The sequence below is a fragment of the Scedosporium apiospermum genome, assembly GCF_000732125.1.
Source record: "Scedosporium apiospermum strain IHEM 14462 chromosome Unknown SEQ_SAPIO_0110, whole genome shotgun sequence".
Taxonomy (NCBI): domain Eukaryota; kingdom Fungi; phylum Ascomycota; class Sordariomycetes; order Microascales; family Microascaceae; genus Scedosporium; species Scedosporium apiospermum.
The window spans coordinates 2,436,461-2,452,987 of NW_015971811.1; the positions used below are offsets into that span (position 1 = coordinate 2,436,461).

Here is a 16,527-nt window from a genome sequence, read left to right on the forward strand (position 1 = left end):
GCGCAAAACTGGGAGCCCGTAGGCAGGGTACTGGGCTTCGAGGAGCGAGAAGCCGAACTCCAATCCGAACGGTGGTGCTACGGATAGCACGGCGTCACCTCTTTCTCCCTTGCGTATCTCCCAAAAGAGCATTGGGGAGAGCATTCTTTGCCAGACGTCAAGCTCCTGGCAGGATACTGTTGGAACTCATTTGATGTTAAGCCACAGACAGAAAGGGAAGATTGTGGAAGTACGAAGTGACTTCGTAACATGCCCTGTCCCTGGATGGGACGGAAATTATCAAGGTTAATTGGAGGATCTCAGGCAGAACCCGTGTTTCCAATTTTGCGAACCTCTTCATGTCCTTGCCGCCTCTTATTGACCGTCCAAGATATGACCGTGCATCTGCGTATTCTACGTACTCGTGTTAAATGCAAGAGGGCGTCAACTACAAAGTATGGCCCGCTGCAACCACCCATCTTCTAAGCGAGATGTAAGGATAATCCCGGAGCCTGGATGTAGATTAAAACATTTCCGTGGCAAGGAAAGAGGAGCATCCATATTTATTCCAGCCCAATTTTCCAATTTTGCAGCCGTTTTGGCGAGGAAGAAGTTGGAGGGGAGGGTGAGAATATGTACTTTAAAGACCTCCCCGATGGTTGATCGATCAGAAATCTGCAAGGACGAGTAAATCGACACTTTTGCCCTTGAACTTCCGAAACTGCTAAATTGCCAGCGCCAAGAGGAGAGGGGAGAGAAACGAAGGTTTTTATTTAACTCGTTTGGTGAGCCAACCTCGATGCTCCTCGATATCATTTTTCTTACATCGTGAACCTTGGATTATTCCGCTTTTTTCTTCTTTTTAATCGGATGTCGTCTCGTCGTCTGGTTCTGTTGGTCAGCCTTCCCTTCCGCCAAGCTCTCCGAAACGTGGCTCTGGGAAAAGGAAAAAAAGAAGGCCAAGAGTCGAGAAGATGCAACGACGAACGTCGCACTTGCCGAAGCCATATGCCGGGCTTGAGATGATTAGCGGGTCAGACCAACTATGACGAAGCGGCGGGTTTTGGGTGACCTCTTCATCTCTTCATTGTTCTTCCTCTTCTTTTTTGAAATGTCCGTCGGTGGATAAGTACGAAGTATCCGTATTTCTACTCATCCAATTGCGAGGGTGCCATTGGAAATCTTGGCGTCCAATCTAGAGCCGCTGAGAAGCGCTCTGGGTTATTTGGATTGGGCCAGAGCAATATTGATGCACATGTACCCTTGCAAGTTGGGGGTCCCTTTTCAGGTACAGAGAACAGAAACAGCCTGGATCTCGCCATCGAAGGCGTATCGCATCGGGCTTGGCAGTTGCGTACCGGTGCGACTCGGCACCCGAAGTGTCTGCTTTGCAGGCCTGCAGCAGTCAACAGCACAGGGGGGATCTGACTAGGGCTGCAAGCTGCAAAACTAGCGCAGTCACTTCCCCTCAGAGCGTCGGTCGCGCTCGGGGGAACGATCGGGTTTGTTGCGATCAATCGATTGTCCGCAGAGTTTTCTTTCGGAAACCGCGAAAAACGAGAGTCGTCGTCGGTGGAAAGAGATTATGCAAATCATTTTTTAAAATTATATACAGAGCGGCGACCTTTCTGTTATGCATTCGCATTGAGAATTGCCTGATCCAGGACTGCCGGAGTGCAGTGAAGGTGTTTGCCACGCCTGGACCTTGCTGGCCTTACTGGGCATTACCCCAATTCTCCTCCCCCTCAGTTCCCCTCATGACGTGATGAATTTGGAGAAATTCAAGGTGAGTGTAGAAAAGATGTCTGTGTCAACGACATCTTTAAAATGCTCTTGAGATAGGACAGCATTGAATCGGCTTCAATAAGGCGAATGCCCGGGGAAATATGTAATATTGTTCGCATGTAGGCCTTCAATTCGAGAAGGGTGGTGAAACAATTCCCATCCCTTGTATTATTTTAATGCTTTGCATGAGGTGTGCTCAGTATCTCCATTTATAAGAGGGGCATAAAATGTCCACTCACTCCATCTAAGGATACATCATTGACGACGATTTTTTTGCCAAGTTTGTTAATGAGTATCGCATATTATTAATGCGACTGATCCGAGATAGTACAATATTGTAGCGTACTTTGGCTTGACTCGTGGTCATAAATCTGACAAAACGAAAAAGGGAGCCAGTTCAATGTGGATGTTTCCTCCGAAGAAAGGATGATGGATCGCCGCCGTTCGCCACCACCACGAAGAAAAAAATAGTTGGGGGTACTCCAAAGGTACAGAGTTCCCATCGATCGTGACACCCTCCTCTGTCTTCTGATAAGTGGCAAAGAACCTCGTGGCCAGCGAAAGAACAGAGAGAGTGCGTGTACACCTGACTTGAGACAGAGTCACCGTCGTGTCCCCCCACGTCGCCGATTTCTCATGACCAGACCTGGTATCCATCAATCCTCCTTTATCTTCCAAGTCGCAAGCCTGGCTGCAACTGGCTGTGCAGTATCCACAGATCCACTCTCTTCAATTATTCTCAGTCCACGCGCTCCGTTGAGCGGGGCATCTCAAGTGGTCCTCAATTGCACGGAGTATTGGCCATTGTTCGCCAATTGGTCCCAATTTACCCAAGGCGAACATTTCCCACCTTTTCTCAACTTGCCATCGTGTTCTGCTCGATCGTCACTGCAACAGGCAGAAAACTCCTGGCCTTCAGAAATGGAATGAACGTCGGCAGTGAATCGTCGTGGGATCAATTGGATTGATGCGCTGCGTTCCCTAGCTCCCAACTTTTCCTGACATTGCAGCAAGCCTTGACCTAATCGGTCTAGCACAATGCAAAAATACCGAGGCGCCGAGCAATTCGAAGCCAGGGTTTCCCTTGGTCCTTGTTGAGGCTCTTTCCCACATGGCATGGCATCGGTCTCAGCCGGGAGTTGTCGTGGCTTGGGTCTTGGCTTTTTGGGAACACCACCCACCCACCTCAACTGAGAAAATAATTCCGAGCAAACGCGCGGAGGTACACACGCTCTAAGGGGGTGAATGAGGAAGAGACGGGAGCGTGGGATGGGAAAGCGGCCGGTACATCCAGGGCTCGGACGGCGAGATGGAAGTTTCGTGACTCGGCAAGCGCATCAGAAAATGAACATTGAATTGATCTGACAGAGATAAGTCAATCAATAATAGCCCCCAGCCTATGACCACGCAGGTACCGACACATTTGGTAAAGAGGCGAGTGGCAGAAACGGAAAAGGGAAAGAAATGAAAGTCTAAATGCTAAAGTTGCTCGCTACTTCAACGGGGCTTCCGGTCGTGCGCCCCGAGTGGTCGAAGGCTCGAAGACTCGAAGACTCGCAGCGTTGAGGCAATATGTGTTCTCTGACTCTATAACTCCCGGCGCACACATCGATCAATTGATTGATACGGCACGCAGAGCCAGAGCTAAACTACCAGTCGCCAGGCACTGTAGAACCACATCGGGTAACTCGCGCCCACACAGCCACACCCACACACACCATTGCGGATTTGCAGATTCGCCTCAACTCCATTTATCCTGTCCAGTGTCCACACACACACTCTCTCTCTCGCACACGCTCTCTCCGCCGCTACTAACAAACTCTGCTCGCGCTAGCTCCCAGGTGATGAGGCCACTTCCGCCGCCTGGGCAAATCACACGGCGATCCATTGCAATCATAGGGACTGTTCCACTCTCTGGTTCCCCGTTGTGGGATTGTGGGATGGCAAAGCCAGTCCCCGGGGCTGGTCATGTCATTCAGATGGATCTTCCCGATTCCATTCCCATTTCCATTTCCGCCTCTCGAGTGGTAAACTCACTGCGAGAGAGAGGCAACACCAAAAACCAACATTTCGTAGTCAATGGGAGACCGACACCAATTCATCAATCCATTTCCATTTTGTGCACTACTCCCGTACCAGATCCTTTGCCTCCACATGGCACATTAGTGCCACCATGTATACGAGACCAGCCGGTACCATCACGGAGGGACTCTCTGCCAGACCCTTCTGCCGCTCACTTCCTTGTCTGGCATCCCATCTAGTGCGGTGTACTAACGGTACCACTTGTCCACTCCCTTCCCAACGGGTCCAGCTTTAATCCCTACCGTTATCCGTACATTGCCCATGGTCGCCGAGTACTTCGTACTTCGTACACACGCCTCTGCTCTCTAATCATCCCGTCATCTCGATCCTCCTCGTTGTCTCTTGTCTGGACTTTGGACGCCCTCTATCCGCCCCACCAGCGGAACATGCGGAGCCCATTTCCCCATTTTCCCCCATTCTTCCGTTTGATTGACTTTCCTTGCCTCTCCCCTCCTTTTCTCGCATTAAGCTTACAAGCAAGAAGGATACTTTCGACTCCGCATCAAACTCCCCTTTCCCCGGACCTGGACGAAAGAATGCAACCTGCTCTTAACCCTAGTTCGCTAGTTCGTGGTCGGGGTCCGGGGGAAAGAATCGTTTTTTGCCTTCTCGTTCTGTTAGTGTTGGCACACGCCCCAGCTTCTCTCTGCTCCCCCTCCCCCTTCCCTACCTCGCTTCCTTCGTTGATATATAACCCCGTCTCTTTCCCCTGGAGGATAATAAAACCTAATTTTTTTTTGAGCCAGTCCACTCAACAGTCAACGCACCCCTCTCCCATCTTCCGAGCCGCCTGGTGTTGGTAATAGAGTGTCGATACCTCCTCTCCGTCCAAACATATTTGTCTCCCATAGCTCTTCCTAGTTCTTCCAGCCCGACATATAATACCCTAGCAGAGGAACCACTCCTTCCTTTCTCCAGGTTTCCTCATCTCCACACCCCACACTCCGGCTCAGATCTCTCTCCTTCCTCGTGGTCGACTCTGGTAGTTCTGCTTCTTTTCTTCTTTCCAACCTCGCATTCGTAGCGTCCCGCGTACCGATCCCCAACGCACACAATGGCTGAGCACGTCGCGATCCCCATCGAGAAGGAGCAGCTGGCCTCCAGCAATAGCACCAACGGCCAAAATGCCTCCTTCAGGCACCAGGACTACTCCGCCCCCGAGGGCTTGATGATCCACCCCGGTCAGATCAGGCCGTTCGAGCACCGAAAGTTTGCCAATCCCGCTCCTCTGGGTCTCAGCGCTTTCGCCCTCACCACTTTTGTCCTCTCTGCCGTCAACATGCATGCTCGTGGTGTTAAGACTCCCAACATTGCTGTGCCCCTCGCTTTCGGTTATGGTGGTCTTGTCCAGCTTCTGGCTGGTATGTGGTAAGTTGAATATAAAAAAAGAAACCCTCGGATTCGCCGTTCGATTGGCCATTGGTTTCGGAGGGCAAGGTGCGGAATGGCCCAGGCTGTTTCTACATCCCGACCTTTTCGATGACCTGGAACAAGAGTCGTTGCCATTCTCTCGTATACGGGGAAGCCATGTCCTAACAAATTCGATTAGGGAAATGGCCGTTGGTAACACCTTTGGTGCCACCGCCCTCTCCTCCTACGGCGGCTTCTGGATTTCCTACGGTCTTCTCCTCTCCCCCGGCTTCAACATCCTCGACACCAAGACCGGCCCTTACTCTGCCAACCCCTCCGACGTCAGCTCCGTCGTTGGCTTCTTCCTGACCGGCTGGTTCATCTTCAACACGCTCCTTCTCCTCTGCACGCTCAAGTCGACGGTCATGTTCTTCCTCCTCTTCTTCACGCTCGACCTTGCCTTCCTCTTCCTCGCCTGCGAGAACTACGCCGCCAATAACGGTGCCATGGCTGCTAAGGACGGTCTTCAGATCGCCGGTGGTGTGTTTGGTATGCTGGCTGCCTTCTTGGCGTGGTACAACGCTCTTGCTGGTATCCAGGATTCTAGGTTAGTAGCAGAGTCCAGGACCCTTCTCTTTATAGCATATGCTGACGTCCAGAAATAGCAACTCCTTCTTCCAGGTCCCCGTCTTCCCTCTTCCCTGGTCTGACAAGGCCAAGGCTGATCGCGCTGCTAAGGCTGCTGCCCACACCGTCTAAGATGAGAATATGTTGATGCGATTCGCTGATGTTGGAAGACTGTTTTCGAAAGAGTAACCCAGCAAGCCCCGTATCCGCGTCGAGTTCCATTTTATCTTTTTTTTCTTTTATCGTACTTATTTTTTTATTGGATATGTTTCTTCAAAACATTGTTTGGGTATATATACCTCCTTTTTTATATGGCCGTTGCGTCAAACCCCCGAATAGTTTGGGTTGATTTGTGGAGGCAAATCAGAGAGATACCAGGTTGGCTAAAAAGGGAGATGGGCCATTCGAGGGATTCGAGGATGCGGACAACGGAGGAGGGTATCGAGAACGTCTTGTTTGTCGGATAATTTAATGATGAATGCGTATCTTCCTCCTCCGCTTGTTCTTCCCTGAGCTCTGCTCTGTTGAACCTGTCATTATGAATACGTTTACCTTTACTTACCAGCTAGGACCTGTTGACCTTGGCCCGGGCGGCCCCCAAGAAACTAGGTTCATGTTGTTACCAATTGATGTTTTCCCCGGCCGCGTCCGATCCGATGGACCGCCAAGCACGTCGTTCATTCCCATGGAAGCCCGTTTTCTTCCTTTGGTCGCATTACGTCCCGAGCCGAGATGCGATTGCAACTCCCGCGCCTTGGCAGAGGGCAAAAGGGCAACTCTTCATCGGGAATTCCAGTATTCGGCTTGGCGATGCCATTTGAGGGTTCTCGATCGAAGTCTTGGCGGCGGGTACGTGCTTGGCGAGGCATCGTGGACTGGGCGCCGAGCCTCAGGGAACAAGGCGTCGAATAAGTGTTGATTTTTCAGTTTTTTTTTTCCCCGGTCCCTTCCAGAAAACAGGAGGATTATTTTCGCGGAGTATTTGGGAGGTGTTAATTGGAAATAAGGAAAAAGAATTATGAAAGAGGGATTTTCTCTTGGTTTTTGGGGACGTGAGGGAGCATGGGTAGTTGGCTCCGGTCGAAAGGATATCCTACCTTGGGGTAAATTTGTCCGTGTTGAAGCTGACTCGTCCATCGAGCGTGGGAGGATTCGGCTGTTACCTACCAAAAAGTGGTCTCATTTGAAGACCAAGGGAATGTCGTTGATTTGGAACGGGGGTTTCTGTTGGTGTGGAAGTTGAAGTGTCTTGCTCCTTTTTATATTTCCCCTTTGCGATTGAGATGTTAGTTGAGGTCCGAGATGGTCTCCAGTTTTTTGAGTTCTGGGAGGCCCGCTCGGAGCGGGATTGTCTGGACAGACGGGATAGACGGGAGGACAGTGAGTCTCATGTTGGAGAAGGGCTGCAAGAGGGAAGAAGACTGTTGAACGAATTGAGAATTTGAAAAGGACAAAAGGTGTCGGGCAGGTGAGGTGGTTGAGTATCGAAGACTCGAGTGAAGTTTCCTGTCAAAGGGACTCTGGGAGTGATCCTGGTTGGAACGAGACGGTCGCGGCCCCATTTTCTTTTCTCCTTTCCTAGGGGTTTCTTTCATTTCTATTTCCTTCTCGTTTTCCTTTTCCTTTCCTTCCCCCTCCCTTTTTTTCGGTTTTCTTTTCTTTTTTTTTTTGTTCTTCTTTCTCTCTCGGCAACCTGCCTTGAGTCCTCATCGGACAATCCAAGAGCCGACACATCGAAAGAGGAACACGGGTCTTTTCAGTGAGTTACAAAGATGCCCTTATTGCATGACCGTCAGGAATAGGGGGAAGTGCGGACCCGGCTGGCCTGGATTTGCGGTTCCGAAGGGTACGAGGCTCAAGGATCCGCATCCAGACGGATATTGCGGCGCACGCATCCTCACCGGCGCTTCCTCTAGCTGCCGCATGTCATGAAGGCCGTCCAACCCAATACGCCGATGAGCCAGACTTTTGAGACCTGCTGTTAGTGCTACACTCCTTTTGAGTCCCTTCTGGCTGTCGTTTTGGTTTTCACGATTGTGAGAGTACCTTGAAGCTGGTTGATGCAATAAAAGTACATTTTGTTCCTACCAAACACTCAGAGCCTTTAATCACTCCTTTCCACGTTCGTTGGGGAAATTCCAACTAGAGCTCTCCGCGAGCTCCTCTCAAGTCATCGGATCGGGGCCGAAGCTCACCCCAAGTGTTATGCTCCACCAGTCCCTGGAGATTTCGGAAACGGGTTCAAGTCCACCCAAGCTAGTTGCCAATTGACAAAAGTTTGATTAGCTATTACAATTGGAGCGGCTATGAATTCCTTTCCACCGCGCTACCGTCCGGGCCCTTCCATAGGATCTTCCGCGATGATACCCTCTTCCAATTACAACGCTCGACTGACATTCGCGAATCTTTGCTAGTGGCCCCGTCGGCCTCCTTCCCATGTTTCCGGAACTCGCGGAGAAGCCAGACCTACCTGCCTCGAGCAATGAATGGGGACATTGGATGACCCGGGCCCGGAGAGTGGGGCCGAACCCACCGGAAGCACCTCCGGAGGGGCATGAGAGCCCGGGAATGCCGCATGGCGCTGTGTTAAGTCGCACCCAGAATCACTCGGCGGTGAGGGGAAAGCACAGGCCAAGGCCACTTGGAAATTTAGACTTGAAGCTCCAGTTCTACCTACATCACGATCGGGAATTCCATCCTAAGTACATAAATCTTTTCAACCTTCGTGGCTACAATGATAAATTTCGTCTCAAGCATCAATCGACGATTTATAAACTACATTTATTCCATTTCCCCGCCCCCCCCCCCCCAAACAGCCAAGTAAAAAAGTCAATTCTAGTCGGCCCCGGAAAACATGATTTTTTTTCTCTTCGCCTGCGGCCAAGTCAAAAGGTTAGCGGCCGTCAAGGTTCATCGCCCCTTTCCCTCCGATACCCTGCACTGTCTACGACGCGGCGGATCCGCCGAAGTGTCATAGTTAATACCGCGGATTCTGATTATAGCGGTCGCTCTGCTGGTAGTCCTGATTCTGTTGGTAGCCTTGATTCCGTTGGTAACCCTCATTCTGTTGGTAGTCCTGATTCTGTTGGTACCTCTGTGGCTGGTTGGTCTGGTATTGCTGATTGTGCTGTTCAGGCGGCTGATATCCTTGATAGGATTGGTGCTCCTGACGATTCTCGGGTCGATAGCCTTGGTGGGATTGGTGCTGGGGAGGACGATCGTATTGTTGATTATCTGGCCTGTGAGAGTGCTGAGAAGTATACTCTCCTTGCGGGGGAGAATAGTGATCTTGATGAGGGTATTCCTGTCTACCCTGCTGCTGATAGCTAGAAGGAGGAGCGTAGCCTCCCTGTTGTTGATGGCTAGGAGGAGGGACGTGGGAACCCTGTTGCTGATAGCTGGGAGAAGGGGAGTGGGAGACCTGCTGTTGAGGGGTAAAATGCTGGCTTCCGCCAGCACCACCGAGTTGACCACCGGATGTAGGTGCTCCCACGCTTACGCCCTCGTTGCCAATATCATCTGGGACAGAGATCTTCACCTTCGGCAGATACCTCTGCACCTTCTGCTCCACAGTAGTCTGCACGAAAACCCAGCTTTCGCGCTCGAACTTCCGGTGCCCGCCATTCACGACACCCAAAATACTCTCGCGCAGCGTCTCCTGGACCTTTCGCACGAGGTCCCGGATTTTGTTGACGAGCTTGGCCTTGATATCATCCCCGAAGCCGCGATCCTGCGTCCGCGAACCGGACCCCGCGTTGTAGTCGAGCTGCGAGTCGAAGGGGTTGCCGCCGAGAATCTTTTCAAGTGGGCGTTGAAATTCGTCGGGTAGTAACTCGAAGAGCTGCTTCTCGATACCGCCTAGCACTTTACGGAATTCCAGACGCACCTCCCTGTGGACTTTGGCAAGACCGGTGCTCAGCTTGTCGCTTATGATTTTAGAGAAGCCACCACTGCCTTCCCCTTCACCGCTATTGTCACGGTCGCGATCCTGATCGTTGATCCCTCTCGACTGTCCCTCGCCAGATTGCTTCTTATGGCCGAATAGGCCTCCAAGGCCCTTTACGAGGTCTTTGACCTGGTCTTCAATCTCACCCTTGACGCCGTCCCCAATGTCCCGACTGCTCGTGTTGCCCCGCAGCCAGCGCTTGATGTGGTCCAGTGCAATGCGCGTAAATTGCTCCGCGATGGGGGCGTGCTGCTCTCGCAGCTTGGCTCCGACTTTCTCCTTAATCTCAGGGCTGATGAGGCGCGCCGTCTCCTCCGGGTTGCGAGAGACGTCTTTCACGGTGTTGCTAATAGCACCAAGGATTCCGTCGAGCTCGAGTCTTTGACCACCACCTCCCGGTCTCTGGTTGTTGTTTTCCAGATGGTCTTGAACGACATTGATGGCTGCGGATAGGAATCCCTTAGCGCCCCGGGAGAAGTCGGACTGATCGCCGCCACGGGACCGGGGCTGGGTCTCGTCCGGACCACCACGAGTTCCTTTATCCTCCGTGAGATCGAAAATATCTCGCAAGTCACTGCTCGCTTCATCGGCTATCTGGCCGAAATTGCGCGTGAGCTTGGCGATCTCGTCCGCGAATGGTAGAGACTGTCCGCCGTAGGCATCTGGAGCAGCGTCGTTGAGGCTTCTTGAGGATTCCGAAGAGTTTCCCGAGCGGTTGGTGTTGAAAAGGGAGCGGAAAGCGTCGATCACTTGGGCCTCTAGGCTGTCGATGGTCTTTTGTTGGAAAGTCTCGAGCTCGGATTCCATGCGGGGTTGGATTTGGGGCGCGAGTGAGTCGACGTACTCGTCGATCTTTTTCATCAAGACTTCTGGTACGCCGCGGGAAGACATTGTCACTGGATCAAAACTCAATGTGAATTAAACGTAGTAACGTAAGGGGGTACTTTCAAGCAACAATATCGAAGAGAGGTGACTTCGGAGAAGAGCTAAGATGAGAGATTAAAGTTAATCGAGATCGGGCATCAGTTCTCCAGCTTAATACGAAGGTACCCCGCATCTCTTCAGCTCAGAAGTCTTCTAGTGGGAACGGAACTGCTTTAGACTATTGGTCGCACCGAGACATCTGCCAAGTCCTTACGGGTGGTAACAAACATCGATTGACGAATTCAGCGGAGACATTCCTCTTGCGTTTGCAAGAAGTGTATAACGGTTTGAGAATGGAGTACTTGTGAAATGTATGTAGACGTCGTATCCAATGTTGTACCTCCGCCTAGATAGGCCGAACCCAAAATTACCCCGCCAAAAATCTTCCAAAGCCAATCTCGACCCCACCAAAAAAACCTGCCCAGCTTCAACTCTCCTCTCCCACACCCACACCCACACACTCCCGTCCTCCCAACATGTCCGACCTCGCCGCCGCCCCAGTCCTCTCCACCCCAGCCGAAAACCTCATCGAATTCTCCCCCGCTGTCCCTAAACAAGACCCGACCCCGCGCCGCCCCGACGATGAGCTCCGCAGCATCTACGAGATCGAGCGCACGGCGCGCGAGATCCGCGCCGGCGGCTGGGAGAGGGTCGCTCTGCAATTCCCGGACTCGATGCTTGGCGACGTCGCCTGGGTCGTGGGCGCGCTGAACGCCGCACTCAAAATCGACGAAGAAGGAGATCCTGCGACGAGCGAGACGAGGAGGAGGAAGCAGCGGCAGACGAGACTTTACGTGCTCGCCGATACGTCGTATAGTGCGTGCTGCGTCGACGAGATCGCTGCCGAGCATGCGAATGCGCAGGTTGTGGTTCATTATGGCCGGTCGTGTTTGTCGCCTACGGCGAGGTTACCTGTCATTTATGTCTTTACGCGATATCCTCTCGACCACGATGCGGTCATCCGCGACTTCGAATCTACATATCCTGACAAGGAGGAAAAGGTCGTCGTCATCGCCGACGTTACATACCAGGACCACGTCGAGCCTATAGCGTCCGCCCTCCGCTCGCGCGGCTACACGAACCTCCTCTCCACAGCCGTAATCCACTCCCCTTCCAACCCCATCCCCAACCGCGCCCTCGTCGCCCCTTCTACTACAACTACAACTATAACGACCACCACCACCTCCTCGAACCTCTCAACAGCCGACCTACAATCCTACTCAGCCTTCCACATCTCCACACCACCCACCTCCCTCCTCCTCGCCCTCCACTCCCGCCTCTCAAACCTCCACATCCACGCGACCTCCCCCACGGCCGAAACCCCGACAAACACCACAGCTCTCCTCCGCCGCCGCTTCGCGCGCGTGCTCTCCCTCGCCAGCGCCGGCACGATAGGCATCCTCGTCAACACCCTCAGCGTTGCGAACTACCTCTCCTCCGTCGACGCCCTGCGCGCGCGCATCGCCGCCGCGGGTAAGAAGAGCTACACCGTCGTCGTGGGCAAGTTGAACCCGGCAAAGCTGGCGAATTTCGCCGAGGTGGAGGGTTGGGTCGTCGTCGGGTGCTGGGAGAGCGGGCTGGTGGAGGATGATGGGGCGTATTTCATGCCAGTGGTTACTCCTTTTGAGTTGGAGGTTGCGTTGATGAGGGAGGAGGAGAGGGTTTGGGGCGGGGAGTGGTGGGGTGGTATTGAGGGGTTGAAGATTGATGATGATGATGGGGAAAAGGAGAAGGGTATTGTTGCTGAGGGGGGAATCAATGAGGAAGAGGAGGTGGTCTACGATATGGATGGAGGCGTCGAGGGAGAAGAATCTGCACCGCCGGAATTTGATCTTCGGACGGGCAAACTCATCAGTCATAGCCGTCCTATGCGCGCCGCGGCCGCGAGGACGCCGTTATCGCCGAGCAGACCCACAGCCGTCAACGGATCGTCGCGGCCGACCTCATCGATCGCAGCCGACGTGGCCCTCGTGAAGAGAGAGACGGCGGGCGAACTGGCTACCATCAACGGCATCGTGAGCACCGGCGCGGAATTCCTCCAGTCGCGGCGAACGTGGCAGGGCTTGGGCGGCGATTTCGATGAGGAGGAGAGCACGGTCGTTGAAGAGGGTAGGAGAGGTGTCGCGAGAGGTTATGCTGTTGGTGAGGAGGCGGATCGCAGGTGACGAGCCCGCTTAGATTCTTCCGACGAATAGCTTTGGGCACACCCTCGGAAGTGAGAATGGAAATTTAGCGTTTTATCGAGATAAGACCATGGTAGCCTCGGAATCGGCTTGGAGAAAACTCAATATGTAATCATACCCTATATAACATCATCTGATAAACTGGGAGATGGAAACGTCGGCCTGCATGAGGTCGAGAGTAGCAAAAAGGAAGGAGCTACGGGATCGACGAGAGAGAAACAGATACAAAAGAAAAGGAAAAGGGGAAAGGAAAAAAAAAAAAAAAAGAAAAAGAAAAAGAAATGGGAAGAAAATCAACCATAGTGCGCCATTCCAACCCCCAATCCGCCCTTTCCGCTCCGAAGAATATCAAGCCTAACCTCTTTCTGACATCTCGTCGTGACATTGGGAGTTCCGTAGTCCCTAAGTTCCTAGTTTTCCAGTCCTATATACTAACCCATCCGCTATCCCATCACTATCCTTTTCAGCACTTCACACTCCCAGGCGCGTTGTTGAGCCTAAACCCGACATACCACCTTCTGCATGCATGTTCCTCCAGCATGCCTGAGTCAAAATGAATCTCAAGCAAGCCCACCTAGAGAGGAAAGGCATCTCTCACACGCACCAGCTTCCGCCCTTCTCTTCACCCCTCCTTCTCTCTCTCACATTCCCACTAGACATAAACCCTATGCCTAGAATGCGAGCTCCTACTTCGATGCGAATGCCGACTTCCACTCCTATGGGAATGCCTCCTCGAATGCGAGTGACTCCTCTCCCTCTTCTCATACGCCCTATCACCATGCATCCACGCCAAAATCGACGTGCTAAAGAACATGATAACATTCATGATGCCGAAAGCGAAGCAAGCCTTGAGCATCGAGCAAGGTTTCGAAATCTCGACGCTAATGGAGGCGGCGACAAGGTTCCCGAAGAAGAAGCGCCAGTCGCCGTCGCGGGTGACGCGGGTGCAGTCGACGCGAGTGACGTGCCGGAGGAAGTAGACGGCGGCGATGAAGGCGCCGAAGAAGCCGATGTCGACGAAGGCGACGAAGGTGGCGTTGGCGGAGGAGCGGTGGTAGGAGAAGACGGTGAAGATGGTCCAGGCGAGGGCGAGCACGGAGACGACGAAGAGGATGAGGATGTAGTTGGGGGTGAGGACGTTTTCGTTTTGGAAGCTGTCGACGAACCAGGCGAGCATGCCTACTGTGGGGATCTGGGGAATTGAACAGTTAGCGATTATTATTTTTTTCTCATTTTTCTTCATCAAGGTTTGGATGTAATTTGTTCTGGGCGGGATGGCTCTTTGGCGTGGAGGGCGGGAGTGAGCTTGGCGCCATTTCTTTTCTCTCTGCGCCGTGCAGTAGTGCGGGGTGAGGGTGAGAGAGCTTTGAGAGCTTGAGGAAGCGCTGCGTGGGAAGCTTACCAAGGTGGTAATCTGGCATATGCGCCAGAGCACAAAGAAGAGTGCGAAAAACATGGCTGCGAAGATTGGCGAGTTCGCCTCAAGTCTTTGGGCGAGCCCGTTGTTGCAAAAAGTTGAGAGTTGCGCGGGGAGTTATGGGCTTTCTCTCTGTCGGAGGGAAAAGAGTCGAGATGCGCTGATCCGGAGGACCGATGAAGGTTTGAGACCAGCCGCCAAATAACGAGTTCTGTTCGATATGTCTGGCTATGCGATATTACAAGATATCCGCATGCGCTTAAGCTCGCCAAAGACAACGTACGATTTTGCGACAAAGAGGAAGGGAAAAGATTGGGGGAGAGGAGGTGTGGGAAGATGGGGGTGGGGAGGGAGACGAAGAGGAACTTGATTGAGGCGAAAGAGCAAAACAAATCCCGAAGGTCTGATGTAATGAGGCTGGGAAAACGGGGCCATACGACGGGATTGTTGCGGCACGGGGAGCAGGGAAGAGCAGGGGTGGGGGAACTGGGAAACCGGGGTTTCTGTGGAATTCTTGGGTGGGATGAGGAGGTTGGGGATGGATCCCTGTCAAAAAGGCATCATGAAGCTTGGCATATTTCTTCGAATGTTCCAACTGACGATGGGCGATGGTGATGGGACCTGGCAGCTGAATGGTGATGATGCACAGGCATTAATCTGTATCCATGCTGCATGTTGCACGTTGCGTGCGTCCTCAATCGAGCGAATGCGTGCCGACGAAAACTGTCGTCCTACCTGACGAACATGTTTCGAAACAAGATCTCCAGATGTGCTGAGATCACAGCACAAATCACCCGGGCTTCCCGGTGGGTGGATTTACGGGGTGGATTTGCAGGGTGGCATGCCCAACCTCCCCATTATTCGTATGTTGCCCTGCAAGCAGACCATCCTGTTTGAAAGGAAACAGGAGAATAATTCTCTCTCCATGTTGATCGCCGTAATCTACATTATGGAGATTCACTGATTGCGCATCATCGCCCAAGAGAGGAGAGTGTTGGAGGGTCAGATATTACCTGGCCGGCCCTAAATATTCAGCATCGTCAACTTCAATCCTCTGGAGTTTGGAACTCACTACCCACGGGCCATGATCCAAGACCATGGTGGGTGGCCCCTTCCCTCCGATCCCTCAATCATTTTCTGTTGGCGGCCCGGCTGGCCTGTTGGCGGCTGACCTTAAGTGGATTAAACATTGCACCGAATAGGGCACCGTCTCTCCACATAGGGAATGCCTTTCCGAGAATGAACAACGTTCATGTTAACAGGTATTTTCGAGGGACCGCGTCAAGATATTTTAACAAATTCGACACCTTGTGGTATTTTTTCGGCACCGTGAATCCATCGTCATCTTGATCATAGACCCATCACCAAGCCCATCACCAAGCCCATCGTCAAACCCATCGTCAAACTGTTTCCGCTGTTACATTGAGCCTGTTTCGTTGCTTTTTCTGTGAATCCACTATCACGTCCCCGGAAACACTACAGCTTAACCACCTCCCCCCTCTTCTTTCCCAGAATCCTCCCATGGGGTATTGTCGCAGAACTTTCACTACTCGGTCTGTGAAAACCCCAACCCATTGCGCACGCAAGATCACTTGCAATAAGTGGCTTGAATTCTACATGACCGTTTGACGTGGTTGGCACTCTCAATTATCTCCTGCTCTGCGAGAGTCCAGGCTGTCATTGGTATTGGATTCGTCTTGTAAATTCTGCCCTCCACTTCCACCTCCGCTCTTCGCTAGAAGTCGGCGACCGACTCGGTCCACGAGGTTGTGTGTAGATCCAGAACGCGAAGGTCTTCTAGGCTGGCCAGGCCATTTCCGGTGGCGCTCTACGAAGTAAACGGCGGTATTTCCGGCCAGTTGTTGGAGCTTCGGAAGCACTCTGGCTCCAGCTCATCGGATGGCTGCGCATCAAGTATATCGCAGGCCCTCCTCGAGCATCCTCTGGCGCCTCTTTCCAGTTTCTGGTAGCTCCGGTGACACGCGGCGCCGACCTTCGGCCCCATCGGATCCGACGACTGGACTCGACTCTTGGTGGCGGAATAGAGCAAACAACCGTGTTTCCGCAGTATTCTTCCGCCATTATGGGGTGCCCGGAAACCGAAGATCCGGATTTGATGTTAGACTCAACTTACAATCGTAGATTTAATATCACCCTGATGCTCTGACACCTAGACTACTCTTACACCGGATACTAAGTATGCCGTGGCGTGCTGTCTCGTATATCCGGCTGCC

General features: G+C 52.6%; 2 protein-coding genes and 2 pseudogenes across 2 annotated transcripts; 2 read left to right on the plus strand and 2 right to left on the minus strand.

The window, feature by feature from the left end:
* Nucleotides 1-4,900: 4,900 nt before the first annotated feature.
* SAPIO_CDS7611 (uncharacterized protein) lies at nucleotides 4,901-5,955 on the plus strand (the record flags this gene model as incomplete). The annotated part of the gene is made up of 3 exons (XM_016789441.1): nucleotides 4,901-5,214; nucleotides 5,396-5,803; nucleotides 5,862-5,955. 3 exons carry the CDS (start codon nucleotides 4,901-4,903, stop codon nucleotides 5,953-5,955), a joined length of 816 nt encoding a protein of 271 aa, XP_016641268.1.
* A 2,845-nt stretch (nucleotides 5,956-8,800) lies between these two features.
* Nucleotides 8,801-10,660, minus strand: SAPIO_CDS7612 (annotated as a pseudogene; the record flags this gene model as incomplete).
* A 509-nt stretch (nucleotides 10,661-11,169) lies between these two features.
* On the plus strand, nucleotides 11,170-12,858 carry SAPIO_CDS7613 (annotated as a pseudogene; the record flags this gene model as incomplete).
* A 670-nt stretch (nucleotides 12,859-13,528) lies between these two features.
* On the minus strand, nucleotides 13,529-14,332 carry SAPIO_CDS7614 (uncharacterized protein; the record flags this gene model as incomplete). Its single annotated transcript, XM_016789442.1, has 2 exons — nucleotides 13,529-14,068; nucleotides 14,279-14,332. The coding sequence occupies 2 exons, from the start codon at nucleotides 14,330-14,332 to the stop codon at nucleotides 13,529-13,531; spliced, it is 594 nt and encodes a 197-aa protein (XP_016641269.1).
* Nucleotides 14,333-16,527: the final 2,195 nt, after the last annotated feature.